The sequence below is a fragment of the Coffea eugenioides genome, chromosome 5 (assembly GCF_003713205.1).
Source record: "Coffea eugenioides isolate CCC68of chromosome 5, Ceug_1.0, whole genome shotgun sequence".
In the NCBI taxonomy this organism is placed as follows: Eukaryota; Viridiplantae; Streptophyta; class Magnoliopsida; order Gentianales; family Rubiaceae; genus Coffea; species Coffea eugenioides.
This window is the reverse complement of record NC_040039.1, coordinates 41,304,575-41,325,477: the sequence shown is the minus strand read 5'-3', so window position 1 is coordinate 41,325,477 and position 20,903 is coordinate 41,304,575. Positions and strand designations below refer to the sequence as shown.

Here is a 20,903-nt window from a genome sequence, read left to right as displayed (position 1 = left end):
GAGTTTTAGCTTGCGGATATTTGGGAACTTTCCCAATATCTTGTCCATGTTCCCCCAAGAAGAAAGAATTGCAATGGAGAAGGTATCTAAATTACACAACTGTGAAGAGTTGTCAAGATTGCCTGTTGGCAAACGAAAACCGCTTCTGAAAAACTTGTTCATAATTTGCAAATGCCTTAGTTTCCTTAGACTCCATATAGCATCTGGTAGCAAGACTGGTGATTCAAGAGTTTCCACCATAAAAGTTTCTAAATTCGAGAGACTGGCTATTGGTGATGGGATGTTCCGCATGTTACCAAGGACTGCCAAGTATCTCAACAGAACAAGCATTTCTATTTCTCTAGGAAAAGCATAACCCAAATTAATTTGGCTCAAATCTAACACTTTAACAAGTTTGAAGATGCAAGAAATGAATGAAAGATCAAACGACCAAGTTCTTGGGTGCACTTCAGCACGAGCAAACACTAATAGAGAACGTATGGTGGGAGAATATAACCTTAATTTCCAAAAGTGCTCAGGCTCACAGTTGATGCATAAGCGGTGTAGGTTGGGAGGCACATAGCAAGTAGACAATTCATCATACCCACGTACCAGGTGCAAAAAATTTTCTTCTTGGGCTTTTCTCACACAGAAATCATGTAACAAATCGTGAATGCGACAAGTTTTAACCCCACCAATAGATCTTTGTTTGGGAACCATGACTAAACTTCTGCCAATGAGATCCATCAGGTAATCATATGCCACATCCTCCGAGCTCTTGAACTGAGTTTTTTGCACAAATCCTTCGGCGACCCATAACCAAGTTAACCGATCGGTAATGTGCTCATGATCCTGAGGATATGCTCCAAAATAGAGAAAACATGGCTTCAAATTTTCTGGTAAATTTGTGTAACTCAGCTCTAATGCAGCTTTGCATTGTTCTGAACTAGAAATAGCGCTTGAGCTTAAACGTTGCACAACTTCTGTCCAGCAAAATTGGTCTGTATGAGCTAGAATTCCAGCAAGAATGACGATAGTAAGAGGTAGCCCTTGACACATTTCCACGATTTGCGTTCGAAGTTCACATAATTTTGGAGGCAAATCTTTTCCAGGAAGTAACTTTTTTTCAGCAAATCCCAACTTTCATCATGAGTGAGTTGACGAAGAGAATGAGGTTCTTTTATCCAGTTTATCTTGCGGAGCAACATCACGAAGTCGACTTGTCATGATAACTCTGCTTCCATTTGCATCATTAGGAAATGAGGCTTGCAATTCATTCCATACTTCAATGTCCCATATATCATCCAAAACAATGAGATATCTGTTCCTTTTCAAACATTTGTAGATTTCTTCAGCCAATTCTTCTTCACTCTTGTTAAAAAATGTGTTTGGAAGAATACAGGTCAAAATTTCAAGAAACAGATTTTTCTTGTGATATACTTGAGATATAGAACACCAAGCACGCAGATGGAAATGGGACATAACTATGGGATCGTGGTAAATTTTGTGAGCTATAGTTGTCTTACCAAGTCCTGGCATACCCACAATGGGAATAATTTGCACCTGTCGTGATCCTCTTGTGAGTCGATTGATAATCAAATTTGCCTCATCCTCAAATCCCACCACCACTTCATTGATTTTTGGCGTATTTTCCTGTGATGGCATGTGATCTATTCTCTTGGTAGCTTCCTTAACTTCTCCATCGAGCCTATTGCTCTTACAAATGTTCAAGGCCTTAAATTTAATGATCTTAATTTCTGCCAAAATGGAATGAAACGACATTGAAGAAGAATCTAGAATATCGCCAACCATTAACGAGTCAATAAGAAACTCTACCCTGCATGCAACCTCAACGACACTATTCCAAAGATCTTGGAGCACCTTATCTTCATTTCGCAACTCCACAATTTTCCCCAAAAAAGTGCGCAAGGAAACAAGTTCTTCATGGATTGGTCTAACTGGATGATTTACAAGAGCATTTGAACCACCCTCAGGACTTGTCAGATCGACCATATTTTCTAGAAGAAAATCAATGAAACCCAACTGATTGGTCCTAGGAAAGAATGATGATGTTTCTAGACGTTTCCCCGCAACTGTTGCCTTGATAAGCTTAATCCTTTCCAGAAAAGCGGCATACACAATATCCATTTCCTTGATCAAACCATCTCTCTTTGCTTTTGGAGAAAGAGAGCAAATAACAAGTCCTGCATCACAGACCGTGAGTCCAATAAGATGTCTCAATTTCTCATCGAACTTCTTTGGCTTCTCCTTGAGATTGGTTCTCAAGAAACTTAGTCCTTCATAAAGCATTTGCAGTTGATCCTTTACGGAAATCAAAAAACAAGTGCCAGACTTTACTATCTCCCAAAGATTACATAGCAGAACATCGACAAGATATATGAATATATGCTCATCTGATTCGCTATATGATTCTTTTGATAGATTTGAGGCAATGAGTGCCTGTACACAAGACTCTACAGGAACAACAACCATGTGCTGCTCTTTTAGCATTTGGATATTGTTATTATAACGACTCCGGTAACTGGGACAATCATGAATCCAGTACCTGAAAGAGAAATCCGCTGCATTGATAGCCAGAACTCCAGTATGAGTCAATAAAGGTCCCAATTGACCAACTTCAACGCCCCGCAATGTAACAAAACAGATTAAGTTTTTCATGAATGTTAGCTTATCTTTAAGGGCTTTGCTTCGCTCTTCTGCAACTTGAATACCTGCAAATACTCTGTAGGTATCAAAGTTCGGTAGATACTCCAGAAGAGAGTTGATGAATTCCACAAGGTCATCTTTTTGCATAGGGGGATTATTAGACTGCCTTAATGAGCGATCTGAGAAAACCAAGTACCATTCCTCAATTTCTAGCACAAAAGATGTGATGTCTTCCTGTACTTTATTACTCACAGCTCTCAACTCGTTCTTAGGAAATCCACCTTCCACAGCAGTAAGATAGCAGGTGTGAATCTCCTGTCTCCATTCCGAAATGGCATCTTTAATCCTAGTTATGAGTGCTTTTAGGCTTGCATCATCATCATCGTTGCCCAAGTTTCTCGCACACAGAAGAAATGTTCTAAGAATTGTCAGCCGAAATTGCAGGTGTCGCAAATCTCCATACCCTTCCAAGTATCGACGTCCCGACGGACGTCGAGATTCTGGACAGTAGTTCTTCAGCAACTCCAGATCATCCAAGGCAGAAGAAATACAATTAATACTACTGGAGGCCATCTAACGTAAGGAAGATAATTAACGGGACCAAAACGGAATGCTTTTTAGAGATGAAACCAAAAAGAAAACTTTCGAAAGTTATAACAGGAGATAAGAACTGCAAAATCTCACGATCAAGTGCTTACCTCTTTCTAAATACACAGATTGCCAGTATAGAGTGATTACTAGACATATGAATTCATCCAGAAAACAAAAAGAAAACAATTTAATGGATTCTTTTTTGGGTGCAAAGTCAATGGATTCATTACAATCTTGAAAGATGAGTAAAGTTAGATCAAAAGTTTATTTGTGGCTCCCAGTTTTCCAAGTTTCAAGTACTAGCAATAAAATATTTCGTGGAAGATGAGTTTGTGATGCGACCAGCGTTTGACAGTGCCAATATTTCCTCTATTTTCATGGATATCATTTAAAAGTTATTTTTTTAATTTTACTGAGAACTAGTTTGAGTCTTTGAGAGAACAGACTTGCATGTCCATGTGGTGTTTAGTATGTCTCTTTCTTGTAACTCTTTAAGGGTGCTTTCTAAGAAGAAATTGATAAAGTCAATGAGAAAGTAGGTGCTATCTTTCATATAGCTTTTTGTTTTAAACTTCACGGAAGATGTTCTTTTTATTCTTTTTGGACTTTCAACTTTTTTAAATTCCATAAGGTATGTCATGTATGTAAAAAAGAAGAGAATAAAACTTAAAATAAGCAAAAAAAGGTCCTTCTATCCTAGACCCTTCCTCACGGGCGCGGAACAGAACGGTCAACCGTCTTTGAATGATATAATATATTTTTTGATAATTTTACAATTCAAAATAGACTTTTTGTACATCCTTAAATAGAGGTGTTATATTCTGTTAATGTTCATATAGATTTCATTCATACTAATTACATTTTTATTGTAAAGTTTTACAATTAGTTCGCATAAAATTACATCCTATTTAAAAAATATCATACCATTCAGAACGGTTATTACTGACAATCGTTTATACCGCTGATCCCTTGGTCACAAGATAAAAAACAAGCCTCGTTTCAGTTTCTGCCCAAAAAAAAGTGTTATAATTCTATAGGAGTATAGATAGTGAAAACAATAATACATCTTCGTACAAGCAAAAATAAAAAGAAAAAAGAAAAATAAAAGTTGGTGAATCTTGTAATGGGACAGAGAATACATCATGTGGAAGGAAAAGTCAAATAATCAAATGGAAATGAGGCTGATCTGAACAGCTATTCCTATTTATTCTTTGGTCGTGTGTGTCCTCTTTGATTAAAATGTTCAATCTAGTTGGCCAGGTAAAAGCTGGTGATGGTGTTCAGTTTGGTGCTAAGTGCGTGCACGTATGCTCAAATTGCAGGCTGCATTGAGACGAAGGTGCCTGTATCAACAAAATTATAAGTGCTATACCATCCTTGGGAATTTGACAATGCCTAAACGCAATGCAAGCGATTAAACAAGAAATTTGTTGGAGAAACATTTTTGGGTATTATGCGTTTTTTCCAATTCTTGAATTCGGCTTTTGCTAGAGGAATAATTTGCTATTTTCTAGAAGAGTACAACATGGAGAAGTTTTGAAAGAATTATGAAAGTGTGGGCAGGTGTACATATAGTAACCAATTAAAAAAAAAAACATGTGACTTCTGCTTTTGCATGAATGAATCCCAAATGTACAAATCGAACATTTATCGTGAAAATGTTTGTCCTACTAAAATCAACTTGTTCTTAGTACAGTCCAACCACGTTAATTTGTGGCGACTTTGGGTATATTTGATAACATAAAAAAGTGCTGAATCTGAATTTTTTCAGACATTCAGATGTTTTGAGTGTTTGATAAATGAAAATCTATTTGCTGTTAAGCAGTGCTGAACCTGTGTGTATTTTTTTCAGCACAAGAATCCTAACTGAATGCTTAATTCTGATAAGAATCAATAGAATTACTTCAACTACCTTATCTTATCTACCAAATCTACCCTTGTTTGTTAATTATGTTCAAAATTCTTATCTAATTAAACAACCTAATATTCTCTATCTAACGATTTTTAGTTTCTCTTTTCTCCCTTTTTAATGACTTTCACATCTTCTCCATACTCCTCATATAATATATTTCATCTTTTATATTAATTTGATTTAAAAATAAATATTGTCATTTTCATACCTAACAATTTTAAACTAATTAAATCATAGATTCTATTTCTTTTTTGAATGAAAGGATATAAGGGCAAAATTGTCAAATTAAACTTATTAAGCATTCAGTTATAAATATTTATCAAACAGTATAAATAGGTTTAGCATTAAAATTCAGACATTCATATATTTTTTTCAGTGCTTAAAATTCAGCAAATTAATTGTTTCAGTATTCAGATTTCAGAATTCAGACTTCAGAATTCAGATTCAGTTTTATCAAACGGAACCTTACTGACTTAGAAGTTACTCCTCAATAAATGAAATGGGCAATCCTTATTTATTTTTATTTTTTTTACTTAGGGGGTGTCCCAACCTTTTTTTTTGCCAAACTAATCCCCCTAAGGCCAGCAGAGCCCTACCCAAGGATGCCAGCAATTTTACAATTACCATAAAGACGGACTTACCAGTCCCGGCCAAGCTACCCGTGGGGGCAATCCTTATCAGGTAAGTACAATATCTTGCTATAAATACAATATATTGCTAACAACAAAGGCCATCCTTTAAAAAAAAATACTGCATAAAACAAAGACGATCCCTGCTAATGAAGCAGTATCATTCAGTAAAGAAAAGGGTTATATTGTTCTTCAAAAGATAGAGCAAGTAATCTAGTAAAAATGTGACAATTTAGTTTATGCTAATCAATATAATTAAGTGCTCAGTATTTGATTTTGTTTGGATTTGAAGGATTCTGCCTATCCAATTGCGTACATAAGTTCCCAAATCTCAAAATAAATTATCCTCCAAACAACTGCAGTTTGGTCTGTTTCTTTAACTGTTTAGGTTCTTATGAACAATTATGGTATCAATGCCGGATTTACTGTGTTTTTATAAACTTTAGGTTCTCATGTCTCTGAGCATTTTTTAGAATTGAGGATAGCAAGATGGGAAGATATAAGGGGTACTTAATTTTTTTTTTTTTTTTTGTTGGATTACGATTTTAAACGCCATTAGCATTTTAAAAAATTCATACAAGTAGGTCTAGATTTCTGGTAAATTTTTAAAGTTCTTATAGCACACATGTTAAACATCTACGTACTTGTTTTACATTGATGGTATATTCAAGGAAAAGAAAAGAAAAATTCTGGTTAATACTGGGCTAGTTCTTGGTACAGTTTATGAGGCATCCTTCGATATGTGTTTTTCTACTATCGTTCAGAATTCAACTTGACAACCGTAGATTAAAAGGATACTTGGGAGGTATTAAAAAAAATTAAGAATGAAAATATAAAACACGACATGAAAGCATTATAACAAACTACTTCCTCCCACTTTATCAAAATTAGAGTAATCGATTGGGGATTTTTTTTTTCTTTTCCATAACAAAAACCAGAAACAATAATCGAGGTCTTTCTTTCTTCTTTTTTTTTGGGAAAAATTGGAAAAGGATTGGTAGGTACAGGGGCATTGCCAATCTACACTTTCTTGTATACAACATACAACATACATTTCAACTTTTATAGGTCCTCTCAGTCTAGGCCCTGAATTCTAGACCTCACAGTGGAAGGTGATAAGGATGTGGGCAACTGTGAGAGGGGTAAAAGAAATTAAAAAAGAATTTTATTTCAGCCAATTATACTTGATTTTTAAATATATATATATATATATATATGTGTGTGTGTGTGTGTGTGTGAATCTGTCAAATTGGACTAGAAGGGACCAAATTTGCACAGCAGCTAACTACAAGCAACTAATACGAGAAGTCTGGCATCTGTAGAGTTTATGCCACTTTCTTCATAGCATGGCTTATGCTATTATGGTATAAAATAAGATCAACTTGCTCAGCTCTTTCTTGATAATTCTGTACTTAGAAGTTGGATATTCTGATCTATATTTGAAGCCAAATGAAACTTACTCCAACTCTCTATTCAAGTCTGGAAAATTGGAAAATCTTGTGTACATCCCAAGCCAAAGCACCAAATTAAGCCGACGGCTCAATCAGCAAGATGATCTGATGGATTTCACTAGTTTCTTTGCTAGCGCTGGAAGTACATTAAATTGCTAAAAAAAACAAAGGCCAATCCTGCTAATTAATGGTTGTCATTCGGTAAAGAAAATCATCATTGTATCAATTGTTCACATGAACTCGGGCACAGATGATTATCAGTGACAACAGTTTGGAATGATACAATACTTTTTGAACTACTTCTGTAATTTTATGTGAACTACTTGTACACTTTCGTAACAGACACATAATTATTATATATGAGTCCACATGAATAGTAACAAAATATTACACTCCTGTATAAGTATATACACACTGTTAAGACATAATTACAAGTTGTTTAAAAAATATTATACTATTCTGGATGATTGTATTGACAAATGTTCTTGCCCTGCATCCCACATGGCACTTGCTTTTGTTTGGATTTAAGGGATTTTGCCGAGTTACACTTATTAAGTTCCAAAATCTCAAAATAGTCTACCTCTAATTACTGACAGTTTGGTCTTGTTTTTAAAGCTGTTTAGGTCCTCATTCTATCGGTCAAGGAAAAGACGTTCTGGTGGTTGTCCTAGTAGACCATTTCTCTTATCATCTGATTTTCTCTCTCTGTTGCTTTTCTTAACCTAGTTAGACTCTCTCTTAATATAGGCTAGTTTACGAGCAATTTGTTGATGTTGATGATTGACAAGAAGCAGGCATAGTCCAGAAAAGTGGTCTACATTTCTTTTTTCAATCTTTTCTTGAGGCTTCGATCAGGAAAACTTTTGTAGGCCATCTCATTTGAGCATCCTAATTCTTCAGGCCCTTCTAATTGCCCCCATGCAAATAAACCAAAAAATAATTGCTATAGGGAACAAGAAACTCCAAATGCTTAGTCCAGTCCTCTAAAAACTCTAAATTTTTATATATCCTTACAGATATTCATATCATGTTTTGTTTAAATTTTTTTTTCTAACAGAGGAGGTGTGAAATTTAAGAAACGGAAAATGAAAAGAGGGATTCTCATATTAAGAGACGCCAAGCTAGTTTGACTAATCTTTTCACATAATGTTTAATTAAAAATATGCATATGAACCTATAGAGCATTTAATATCATATTCGAACTTTGTCATTGATAGTTAAACCAACTGAAGTGATGAGGAGTGGATGAAGTCTAGGCTTTGATTTGGTCGTAAACTGATGTGTTTCTACACATTTAATGGTTTCAATGATGGACCTCCTAGATGGTTAGATCCAATTCCCTGAACAAGACAGAGGGTTGCAGGTTACCTATCTACATTTCTCATTTATTTAACACAAAAAAAAAAGACAAAATTCTACGACATGGATTAGGGACTAAACTAAAGATCTCGTCAACTAATCATGTCTACATTTCTCAATTAATCAAGAGATTCTAGCATAGAGATAGACAAGTGATGCTAATCAAAGTGGAATTTGATTTACCTTTGATAGATTCACGAGCTATTTGAGCTCATTAAATGCTTGTGGTCAAAATAACAGAGGCTCTTTTACGTGCTTTATTCTATAGAGTTAAATTATTCCTCTATCCTAATTTTATTGTCGTGTTTCAAGAATCCAATTTTTTAAAAATAATGATTTGAATGCGATGTTTATATTTTTCCTTCCAATTATATTCCTTAATATTCAAACTTTGAATTTGAATATAACATATAAACAATTTAAGGAAGGGAAGATTTTGAAAAAGAGACTAAAAGAATTTTGATTTTTTTTAACATGATAAATATTTTAAAATATTTCAAAATGAAAAGTATAACACTTTGAATGGAACAAAGAAAGAAAAAAAAAATTGAGTTTTATATGAATCCTAGAAGAAGTTTTGAAAGGCCTCCATCTCCTATCTCTTGAATGTTCAGCCTTCTTCCCTGTTCTCCTACAAGGACCTGTTAGGGGCAATTTTCCTGGGCTAGACTTATAAAACATAAACTACAATCCCACCCGCAAGAGCCTGGAGGCAAGTGTTGATGGACCCCAAATTGACATATAGGCTTCTTAACTTGATTGATTGTGTCCATTTTCCAAATTAACATGGGCCTAGTGTTTAACTCATGGGCTCAATCATCTAGACCCAAATATCCACAGGATAAATCAAGTGGTAAGCCTAAATTCACAGGCTAAGCTCCCTTGATGAATCCAAAACTCAAATCGAACTCGATTAGGTAAGTGTTCATTCAAGTTTAGCTCGCCAACTAATTAATTCAAATTTGAACAACGTTTTATATTTTATAAACTTTGAGCTCAAACTCGATTCGATTAATATAAAATTAAATTTTATATGTAAAAATTTCAAACCACTCGAGCTCAACTCGAGTTCGGCTCGATAAAAACTTGTTCAATTCAACAATTAAATAAATCAAACTTAAATAAAATCTTAAACTCATTAAAATAATCAAACAATCTTAGTACTAGGTTGTTCAGTTTGATTAGACTCGTTTACACTCCTAACCACAGCCCCACTTAGCTCACAGATTGTGCATCACTAACTCTAGGGTAGAGAGCCAGAGAATAGGACTAAGCATGCATATAAATTAGTTCTTCCGCTCCACATTCTCTAATATTGATTTCCATTACCCTATCAGCTGAAGATGGCAAGACGTCACAACATTGTCTTCTTGGTGCCTGCAACTGCAATTTACAAGGGAGATAAAATAACAATTCTGAAAACTAAATTCAACCTTAAATTTGGCAAAAAAAAAAAAAATTCTTCAAGAACAAAGAATACCTGTTTAATGTCAAGGTCTAACTTCTTCGAAAAAACTCTGACTTCTTGTATTTTGTCAAAAGTACAATTATTTTCCGTTTTCTTGTAAATGGATGCTATTCCATCTCTGCTAGAGGAAACCCTGTCAAAAAAGAAAACAACTGGCCTCTTGCATGGATCAGGCTGATATTTTGCTGTATTCAGATTATGGTTAACATACAGAGGACCCCTTTTCCAGGGTACATAAGTCTCTTGCATGCGCACAACATCCGGCAGAAATTCGTTGAACCCCACCAATTGAACAGCATATCCCCAAGAAACAGAAAGTGTCCAAGAAAACCATCTATCATAGCAAACTGTTTGCTGCAAAGTCCTCTGGGAATCAACTTTTGTGGCTTCCAGCAAATGTTTCAGAGCTTCCATTGCTGTCATTTTTGGAAAAATTGGCTTTACTGCATCCAGATGGTGGAGAGACACCAACGGCCTAGTCGGGTGCGCGGCCAATAACCCAAAAATATTACCTCGAACATCCATCTGAAGCAGAGTTTGATGTGAACTAAATTAGCCTCTTATCAGATGAGGAAAAGAGAATACAAGATTGAACTTTTTATGAACAAAATTATCGATACCTGATGAAATCCAGGCTCATGAGTTAATGTAACTCCAAGTTCTGTCAAACAGGCATGAATTCTGCCATCACTGCCATACAGATGAGGGTATCGATCGATGCAAGAATCTAAATGTTTCGCCAAAACTTTAGCCAGGGGATAACTTATAGCAAAACCAGCTCCTCCAAAAGCCATATCAAAAGAGAAACCCTTATTCTGCTGATAATTTTCTGAATTTGTCCCGATGTAATACCATAAGCCATGATCATATTTCGACAGGGTCTTGACCAAATTTTCAGGAAAGAAAACTGTATCATCATCTCCAAAAACAAACCATCTAACATCAGCGTGGTTCAGTGCCACGGTTTCTGATACCACTCGAGCTACGCGAATCGCTGACCTTCGACCATTCCTGAAGGTGTATCTGAATCTGGAAGTGTCACCAGAAATGCATATTGGAGGCAGAGAAATTTGATCATTTTCAGAAGATGTAGAATTTGGTGGCTTTTCTTCCAGAAAAACACATCCCTTCATTATCTGAGGTCTCCACCAAAGCCTGACATATTCTTTCCTTTTGGACCATGATCTTTCATTAGAGGCAATCCCAAATACAATATGTTCAAGGGATGTTGTGGAGGATAAATCCTGTAGAGAACCTGACAAATTCAGGTTTTTTGAGTTTGGGAAAAAGAGAAATGAGAACAGGAGATAGAGTAGAAACAGAAAACAGGAGATTATCATGAGATTTACAAGCCTTGATGGATGGTGGGATTTTGAATTTGGCTGAAAACTTTTCATATTTTGGATGAACAAATTAAGAAAAAAAAGAGAGCTAAATCTATCACTATGCTTATTTATACAAGGGGTTTAGAGGAGATTTCCTAAATATGGGGCGCTTTTATAAACCTGTAAGGTTGATTAGAAAAAGTAAGAAAGGGTTTTGAGGTTTAAAGCAACTCGTTTTGCAATTAAATATCTAAGGAGGCAATTAAGGAGAGATTAATTAAGTTTTGAAATGGTAATAATAAAGCATTAAATGAAACAGATCAACCGAAACTTTAACAGGTCATCTTTCCATTTTTTTTTCCTGTGCGTTACATTTTGTTAAAATTTAAAATTATTTCTTTTTTCTTGACTTGTTGCTTTGTGCTACAGTTAATTGGAGGAGTAATTGTCTAAAAATAATTAGATAAACAATAAATTAATAATGAAAAGCACGTTTCTCTTTTGTTTTTTTGTTTTGTGTCACCATCAACTCTTTAACTTGTCTATTGCAGATGTACCACCTAAAAATCATTTTGCATCAATTGATGCTTTAGTTTTTGTAATCTATCACAATAACAATTTAAAACTAGGATATACTCTTTTGATTGATTTCACCATCTATATACTCCCTCCCTCCCAATATTAGAGTAGTGTTTTGAAAATCTAACTTTTTATGAAGACGCAGAAATCATCATATCTAGATGAGAAAATACTAGTGAATTTATATATATATTTTGAATTCACAATATATTCTTGTTAAATGTATATTGTAATTTTAAAATGTTATTTTTTCAAATGACAAGATTAGAAAGCACTGTTAAATTTGAAACGATAACTCTTATTTTAAAATATTAATAAAGTTAAAAGAAATAATATTAACAATGAAACGGAGGGGGATAATAAACTAATAATCTATGAATGGGAAAAGGAAGAAACCAAAAAATTTTCAATGTTGCTTCATGGGCTCAACTGCCGTTCCAAATCCCTATGCAATGTTTGAATGCCTCAGGGAATTAGGTCAAACCACTTTGATAAATCTTGAAGTTACTAAGCTAATATTATTATAACTTGGAAATTAGGCCCAAAGAATAATAATCTAAAGAAGAAAAGTAGTAGGTGATTGGACCAAGGAACGGGGCACCAATTGCTCTGGTGCCACGTAAATGGAAATCAGGTTTTGGTTGTTGCCAACTTTTGGGGCTAAATCCACATGCATATTGCTTTAGTCTAAAATTGAGAAGGGTTGGAGTTCTCTCTTGCCTTCACGTGGCAAGAATAACTTTTCAGATTTGACTTTGAATTGATTTGAAGACCTTAAAGATTAGGTGTATCACCAATGAAGCATTGAGATTTTAGCCACCAGTCAATTTTCTTTCGGTACATTATTATTCTAATTGTCCAACTTGATTTTGTCTGGAAGAATTGTATACAGCCTGGATTCATTGAAATAGAAGATACAGCCATTTTACGCAGCCCTTTCAGACAGCGGCACTGATTGTTACGCACTACATTAGAATCCAGCAAATTAGCTGGCACCCATTAAGCTTTTTCAACAATAGAGTTTTGGTGACTCAATTTTTAAAAACAATATGTATTTATTCACTAAACTATCAACAACTAAGCTTAGAGCATCTACAGCAATGTATAATACGGGGTATAATGCCCCCATTACACCGCTCCATGACACGGTCTCTCATTGGAGCCATGTCATGGAGATTACACGTACAATACTGATGATGCGTGTCATGGAAGATGTTGTGGGATCCAAATGACATGACAACACCAGCAAATGTTCAAATAGCCAAAATGAGACAGCATTTTACTTGGTCATTTTTTGAAATATTTTATAACGGTCATTTTTGGAGCCAACCATTTTACAACGTCCTTTTTTTTACAATGGCTATATTTTAGCAACGGATAATTTATTTTACTTCCTATAAATACACAAAGTAATTTTTTTATTTCACCTCACAATCTTCTACTCCATTATCTCTCCTACTCAATTTTGGTGACTCAATTTTTAAAAATAATATGTATTTATTCACTAAACTATCAACCATTGAACTAAGCTTAGTGGCCACTGCCAAAATCTTAAGACTTGGTGGGGTGACCTCCCACCATTTGCCACTAAATGTTGCAGGCCACTTCAAGTGGCTATGCTAGCCAGCAGGTGGTTCAGTTCCCTCCGATTTCTCTTAGGACCTCTTCAGATTCCCCCTCCCACATAGTATAGAATAAATGTAGATCTATCGTATCCAATAAAAAAAAAAAAACTAAACTATCAAAAGGATAAATTTTGAATCATTCTGTCTGTTTCCATCGTCAAGTCGGTCACGAATCACGAAACAATTTGAGTAACAATTTAGTAAACATAGAATGTATTTACCTACTAAACTATTGTACGAGTATGTATTTAACCACTCAACTATCGTGTGATTATTTATTTACTCACTAGACTATTGTGCGAGTCTCTAAATTTGATAGAGTTAACAACAAAAATAGACGGAATGGTACCTAAATTCTATACTTTTCATAATTTAGTGAGCAGATACATACTTTAAAAGTTGAGTGACCAAAACTCTACTTTTTAAAAACTTTTTAGTGAGCAGCCGAGTAATTTGCTCCGCTAGAATCTGTGTGCACCTGCATATTTATAGCCTAACTGACTAATTCTTGTGCTAATTACAAGTTAATTATTGAGTTTGTACCCTTTCAATGTTCATATTAAAATTATTACCTCCCGGCTTGTGCTGATATATGGTAGTACTATTACATTTTCAAGTGCTAATTAGTACAAGTGTATTTTTAAAATTTCTAATCCTGTTATTTATCTTTCGACGTGCCAATACTTGCGCACTTGGGCAACCAAGGCAGATGAGTCATGACAAGTTCCTGTTGCAACCTTCACAGGGCTTCACCTGAGGCATAATCGCACTTATTTAAAGCTTAATCAAGCCCTGCTCGATGCAGTTGCACAAGAAGACAATCCAACATTGTTATCAATCATTATCGATGAAGGAAGCATGAATAGAAGGCAACAAAAGGATAAGCTCTTTCGAAGTCAACAAAAGGATAAGCACTTTCGACATCAAACAATGGTACATCTAATTTTAGATGTCAAAATAAACCAAGCAAAAGCCAATTCAGAACTTGGAAAACTAAATAGGATGCCAAACCACTGGTTCTTTTATCCCTCAGTTAAAAACCAGAAGGTCATGAATGTAAAGCAGTGACAGCGACAATCTTCATGCTTGGCCCAAATTCATCTTTCAAGAGAAGGAAAGGTATAGTGTCACATGCACCCCAATGCAGGGGGCATGTATCTGTTGCAAGTGGTAACTTCTAAGGCGGAGTCCTGAACAAGAGGATTTCCTGACCTTCTAGCGTAGACTCGCCGTCAAGGAGAAGCTCTGCACAATGTTTTTGTCGATCAGATCAGTCAGGGGAAAGAGTCGGTGCAACAGAAACAAATAGCCTAGTGCAAAGACCGAGTTCATTTTCTTATTTGAGCTTCAGAACGCCAGTATCCAGTTACATGTGCCCAGTTCACATGCGCAAAAATGATTATATCAAACTCCAAGAGAGGCCTAAAATACCTATCTTGAATCCTGCATAAAGGAAAAATCATTAGCAGCTTGAAGTAGAAAGTTCAAACCATTTGCATCAGAAAGAAAACACGATAGCATAGATTAAAACTTTACGTCCTTGCCTGGAAAAGAGATGACCCAAAGCAAGGCGGAAAAATGAAAAATGGAAGAAGCCTATGCTCGATCTTTTAGTTGAGAAAATCTGAACTTGCTAGAGATGTGCAGGTAGATCTAAGAAAGCTTTTAGCCGAGCATGAACGATGGTCTTCGAAAATACAGCACATACTGATTTTGTGCCCTCAAAAAACTGTTTATCTTGCTGATGTCCTCATCCATGATATCGTTGCATTCAAGTTATGTAGTAGCAAGTACATAATTGTCGAACAATTTCAACTAAGGGTCACTACTAACAGTGGCTTTTACCTTCAGGGCTGGGCAAAGCACTGGAACCAAAAGAAAGTACCAATTAACAAAACTTCCATTTATCAATTGTGCTTACCAGAACTCAAATAGTAATTAAATATCTTTCTGAGAACATAACGTATGGTGCTTTTAACATCGAAAGTAAAACTACTATGTTGCCTGCAGGGTAGACCTGCTCTAAACTAGACCTCAGCTCACCAATTTTGAACGTATTGTGTATTTGATGGGCCTGTTATGTTAAAGCATCCTTTGGATCATCAAAAAAGAGAGACTTTAAAAGCTGTTCTGCCAACTATTCCAGGACCCCAAAAAGAAAATTTTTTTTATAAGATGGTTCTACAGATTGAACAGCAGAAAATCTGTCAAGAAACAATTTCCTGCTCCTTAGCCAGCAGACAAAGAACAGTGTAACCTCCACATGGATGACATCAAGAAGAAATTGTGTGGTAGACTCGAGTACATTAAGCATCATGACACAGACAACAGCATGTTGCTAGTGAAGATCAAGATTGGTAACTAAAGCAGTTCTGATCTGACAGATTGCCAAGAAAGGATCCAGTTTACCATTTGCAGCAAATGATTGCTGATTCAAATACCTTACAATATGATTTAGATAGCAACAATAGTGGTATCATCATTAGGTCTGCACAAGTTTTATGAAAAAAGCAAAGTCCATCTTAAAAACAAGATAATAGCTTTACAGGCCAGCTACATTACCAATAATAGCACCTGATTCAAAAAGAAATGAGGCAGGGAAAAGCAATACAAGGTGGCTAGTCAAAAATGTGAAGAAGCTCTTTCCTATTCTCTATAAAACTCAATTTAACATTTGAATCAGGAACAAGTTTTACAGAGTAATATCCAAAATGATCTCATTAGAGTAATATCCAAAAAGATCTCATTTGTTTACTTCTATAGATAGCTCATGCTGCTGAACAAGCAAATCACCATTTCATGAATTGGATACCAACCAACCAACAATAAGTCTTCAAAGAAATTTCCAATGTAACCATCTACAGCTTCATTAAGATTGAGTTGATCATACAATAGTGGTCCCAAATGCAAACAGTTACAAGAAGGGTTCCGACTTCACGTGGCATCGGTCAGTAAGGTAGATTTCAAGAAGGGTTCTGACTTCACGATGTAGATACATGCAACAAACCACACTCAACAAAAGCTATTGTTCCACACTGGCTAAGATAAGCAAACTGAAGTTGTTCTTCAAATTTGCAGTGTTCAGGGCCATGCTCACAATCAACTCATATTTTTCCTTTATCCTCTTTAAATACCTCATTACAGTCTCTTTAGTATCCATTTACTACTTGAGCCATAGAAAGAACACTTCTTCACCTTTGATTTGTCAAATTTCATTACATCAATTGCAACATATATCAACAAAAACCACTTTGGAAACAGTTTTCCAATTTAGTTCTGCATAGGCTCTTATTATTACAAATTACCCTTAATACTTGTATAGTCCAACCAGTAAATCAATTTCTTCGCACGCATTTTCTAAATTGAGATTTATAAGGAAATCACATGCATAAAAGAAGAACCCAGTCAAGTGGAAGTCTCACTGAAAAGTTTATGCAAGGGTAACATAACAAACAACTTGATTTTGGTTTTTGATTAACCCTTTGACATTTTAGCAATATGTACATACCTTATATATGAAACAGAATTCTTTTGAGAAGAGAAGACCACATAATTCTAACTTTCCAGGTAAATTGTCAATTCCACCGTGTCAGAATTGGGTTATAAGATAAGTCTATCTTGGCATGGAAATGACTTCACCATTTCTGCATTCTCTAATATAAATAGTCATTGTCTCATCGATCGGTGATAAAATGTCACAACACTGACGTCGAGGTGCCTTCATCTGACATGAGAAATAAGAATTCACCACTCCCACAGAAAAATGTAAAATTAAAAAATGAAGAAGAATAAGGCATAGGACGGTTCAACTTTATGAATGAACATTAGAGAATACCTCCTCAATATCACAGTCCATCATCTTCGAGAAAACCCTGATGGTTTCCAGTTTCTGTACTGCATTAATCCTCACACAACTTCCTATATTATGTTTAGTATAGTTGGTCCAAACACTGCTATCTTTAGAAGCAACACTATCCATGAAAAAGACGACTGGCCTTTTGCACTGATCCCTAGGAGTTTCTCTTATGTTAAACATAAAATGGCTAGAATAGACACTTCTAGTCCTACCCCAAGGCCTAAAGGTTCTCTCCAATGAGATAAGATCTGGAAGGAGCTGACGTCCTTCAAAAACTTGAACAGCAAAACCCCATGATATGGAGACAGTTAATGAATTGAAGGGATCATAGCAGACAGTTTGCTGCAAAATCCTTGGAGAATCAGCATTCACAGCTTTGAAAAGATGCTGCAGAGCCTGAATCCTGTTCATGCCGGGAAAGATAGGGTCCGCGGCATCCATATGATGCAGTGACAAAAGAGGCGATAATGGATGTGCCGCGAGCATGCCAAACAGATCTCCTCGAACATCAATCTGAAAACAACAAAATTTCTTAAATTTAACATACTGGTATTAAAAACTCAATCACTTTAGCTTTAAAACATAGTGCGTAAGTTTCTTGACATGCGTCTGAGTTCATGTACACTTGTACCAGACCCCAAAGCTTCAGACTTTTGACACAACAAACAGATAAGTACAATCATATACAAGAATAGTGTAATATGGTGCTTAGCTTCAAATCAAATCAACATTATGTCTATCAAAGGCTAACAATATGCACATATATGTCCAAAGACAAAGAACATAAGACTATTGGGAGAAGACAATAACAACTTCTACAGCCCATGAGTTCAGTTTTATTGTGTCAGTTTCTTAATCTGCAGAGTGCATAGAGCAGTAAATGACATCAATGACATCATACATCACGTAAATGTATATCCATGAATAGCCATCAGCAGAATAACACAACAATTTCAATTGTTACAACATTTATATCCAACACCAAGTATATCAAATAAACAATGCACTCATCAGGAAACTCTTTGAATATATTACTTTTAGTACACTGGAATATGCACACTGCAGTCATTAAGTCAAGAAAGGTTCAAATTGTCTTTTAACGAATCAGGACAGTTATTATCTATGACGTGCAGGAACACCCCTTATAAACTTATCAAGAAACAAAAAAGTCATTTCACCAGCTTTGTTAAAGCAGCCACCAAAAATTCAGCATAATTCCTATGATGACCGTAAAAAGGAATAAAAAGAAAGAGACTAAACAAACAATGATAATCCAGCTCTGTTTTTCATTACTACATAATGGTTAAAGCTCTCCAAAATCTTATGAAACTGCAAAAATCTGTCAACTCAAAACTACCACCTTTCCCCTTCTTTACTCTTCTTGCTAAATTTCTGACCAACATCAAGCAGCCACTCCCCCACACTGACACAAAGCATAATTGAAATATGAACCGCAGACAAATATACAAGAAGAGTAAACAAAAAGATTTGTTTGTCCTGCAAGATGCAATTCCCAACAATAAAAGTAATCATTAGAAAGAGTTTAATAGATTTATGTAGTTGTAACACATTTCTCCCTTAACCAATACATTCATTCATATAAGACAATTAGCTCGTGACCACAAATGGTCACATATCTCCTAAAGTTTATATGTGAGGAACAACATAATTAGAACAACTAGTGATAAAGCAACTAAAATGAATTATGATTACGATCATAAAAATGAGAAAAAGCGATCACTTTTGACCTGATGAAACCCAGGTTCGCGAGTTAAAGGAACTCCCAACTCAGCCAAGCAAGCAAAAATCCTCTGATCACTCCCATAATAATGAGGGTACCGAGTCAAGCAAGAATCCAAAACCTCAGCTAAAACCCTTGCTAAAGGTGCACTCAATGCAAATCCTCCACCTCCAAAGGCCATATCAAAAGAAAATTTCTGATTCTGCACATAACTTTCTGAGCCAAACCCAACATAAAACCACTGATTATGATCATATTTAGACAAAACAAGCGCCAAATTACGGGGAAAAAACACGGTATCATCATCACAGAAGACGAACCATCTGACATGGGGAGGGGGCCTGAGGAGGGTGAAAACATCTTTCACTGTGTAAGCAATCCTAATGGCAGAAGGGTTGCCTCTAGGGAAGGAGTAGGGGAAGTGGGAAGTGTCAGAAGAGAGAAAGACTGGAGGCAGGGGGAGGGTTGATGATAGCGTGAACTGGGGGTTCTTGTCCAGAAAAAGGTAAGTGTTTGGGGTGGAGTTGGGGGAGAACCAGAGGTGGATGTAGGGGGTGCGCTGGGGGAGGGAGGTGGAGGAGGAGGAGATGGAGAAGAGAAGGTGGTAGGAGAAGGAAAGTGAGGTGGTCGGAGGTGGCTGTAGTGGTGGTAGGAGGGTGAAGGGGTGGTGGAGGAGGAAAAGAAGGTGGAAAATGAGGAGAGCAAAGAGGAGTAAAAGAAAGTCTTTGATTCTGGAAATTCTGGGCATTGCAATTTTCACACATTTCACACACAAATGGATGAAAACAGGGGATCGAAAGCATAAAAATACTGAATCGATGGAATAGTTCAATGCTGTGTAAATTGTGATTAAGGAAAATAAGATAGGATTACAGGAAAAAGACAGTGACGAGAAAAGCAAACAAAGATTGCATCGTAGGATGATAGTTATGTAATCGACAAAAATTACTCCATAGGAGATTCAGTTATGGCTGTACTTGTACACTAGTACTTGTTTAGCTATATGGAATATTCAATAACTATTGATTTCTACCCACAATGTATAGGTTATATATGTTTAAAGAAAATGACAATTTATGATGTTAAAAGTTTTTTCCTTAAAGAAATTTAACACAAAAAGGTCAGAAGAACAAAAAAGTAAATAAGGAAGATGTTTTGATCCGAACATTTCCATGCGTTTACAAAAAAAAAAAAAAAAAAACTTTTAAATGCTAAAAATATTTTTAAAATTAATTTTATTAAAAGCACTTGTGTCAGAAATTTTTTTTTATAAGACATTATAGCCCCAAATAGGGCCTTTGACTTTAAGAAAGGTCTACAAATAGTAACATAAAATGGACTAGTAGATTCAGAATAAAGAATGTGAATTTACATCTTACTCTGTTGATAGGAGTTTGTATAGGTATCTTTTTTTCATTTTTTGCTTCTCTCGGGGTGTTTATTATGTATAAATTGCTTTATGAACTCCCGTGCTTCCTTGGTATTTATGTGGCATAACTTTTGATGTAAATAGTATAAACATTTAAGATTTTAATCAACACAAAAGAGTACTCATGAATTTTCATATGAAGTCTAATTTAATGAAATGAGTGTTTAATTATGTGAGTGGGTCAATTTTCGTTAGAGCCCTCTTTCATGTAGTTGTATCAATTTTGTACCATTATACTTTGGCATACCCTGTTCCACACCCAAAAGAAGTTTGCCAACCCCGACTCCCCTCT

The 20,903-nt window shown here is 35.5% G+C and overlaps 3 protein-coding genes across 4 annotated transcripts; all 3 read right to left on the bottom strand.

Annotated features, from left to right (window-relative positions):
• Positions 1 to 1,125: 1,125 nt before the first annotated feature.
• Positions 1,126 to 3,219, bottom strand: LOC113771668 (putative late blight resistance protein homolog R1B-17). Its single transcript, XM_027316238.1, has one exon. The coding sequence runs from the start codon at positions 3,217 to 3,219 to the stop codon at positions 1,126 to 1,128; it is 2,094 nt and encodes a 697-aa protein (XP_027172039.1).
• A 6,486-nt stretch (positions 3,220 to 9,705) lies between these two features.
• Positions 9,706 to 11,504, bottom strand: LOC113770758. Its single transcript, XM_027315335.1, has 3 exons — positions 10,677 to 11,504; positions 10,069 to 10,581; positions 9,706 to 9,971 (listed from the first exon to the last, which is right to left on the bottom strand). Exons 1-3 carry the CDS (start codon positions 11,451 to 11,453, stop codon positions 9,858 to 9,860), a joined length of 1,404 nt encoding a protein of 467 aa, XP_027171136.1. The 5' UTR covers positions 11,454 to 11,504; the 3' UTR covers positions 9,706 to 9,857.
• A 2,909-nt stretch (positions 11,505 to 14,413) lies between these two features.
• Positions 14,414 to 20,063, bottom strand: LOC113772592. 2 transcript variants are annotated; one of them, XM_027317227.1, is made up of 4 exons: positions 19,190 to 20,063; positions 17,421 to 17,954; positions 17,094 to 17,309; positions 14,414 to 15,450 (listed from the first exon to the last, which is right to left on the bottom strand). In XM_027317227.1, the coding sequence occupies exons 1-3, from the start codon at positions 19,928 to 19,930 to the stop codon at positions 17,199 to 17,201; spliced, it is 1,386 nt and encodes a 461-aa protein (XP_027173028.1). In that variant the 5' UTR covers positions 19,931 to 20,063; the 3' UTR covers positions 14,414 to 15,450; positions 17,094 to 17,198. The 2 variants fall into 2 exon arrangements, with proteins under 2 accessions (XP_027173028.1, XP_027173029.1); XM_027317228.1 differs by having other exon boundaries at positions 14,414 to 15,028.
• Between the last annotated feature and the right edge of the window lie 840 nt (positions 20,064 to 20,903).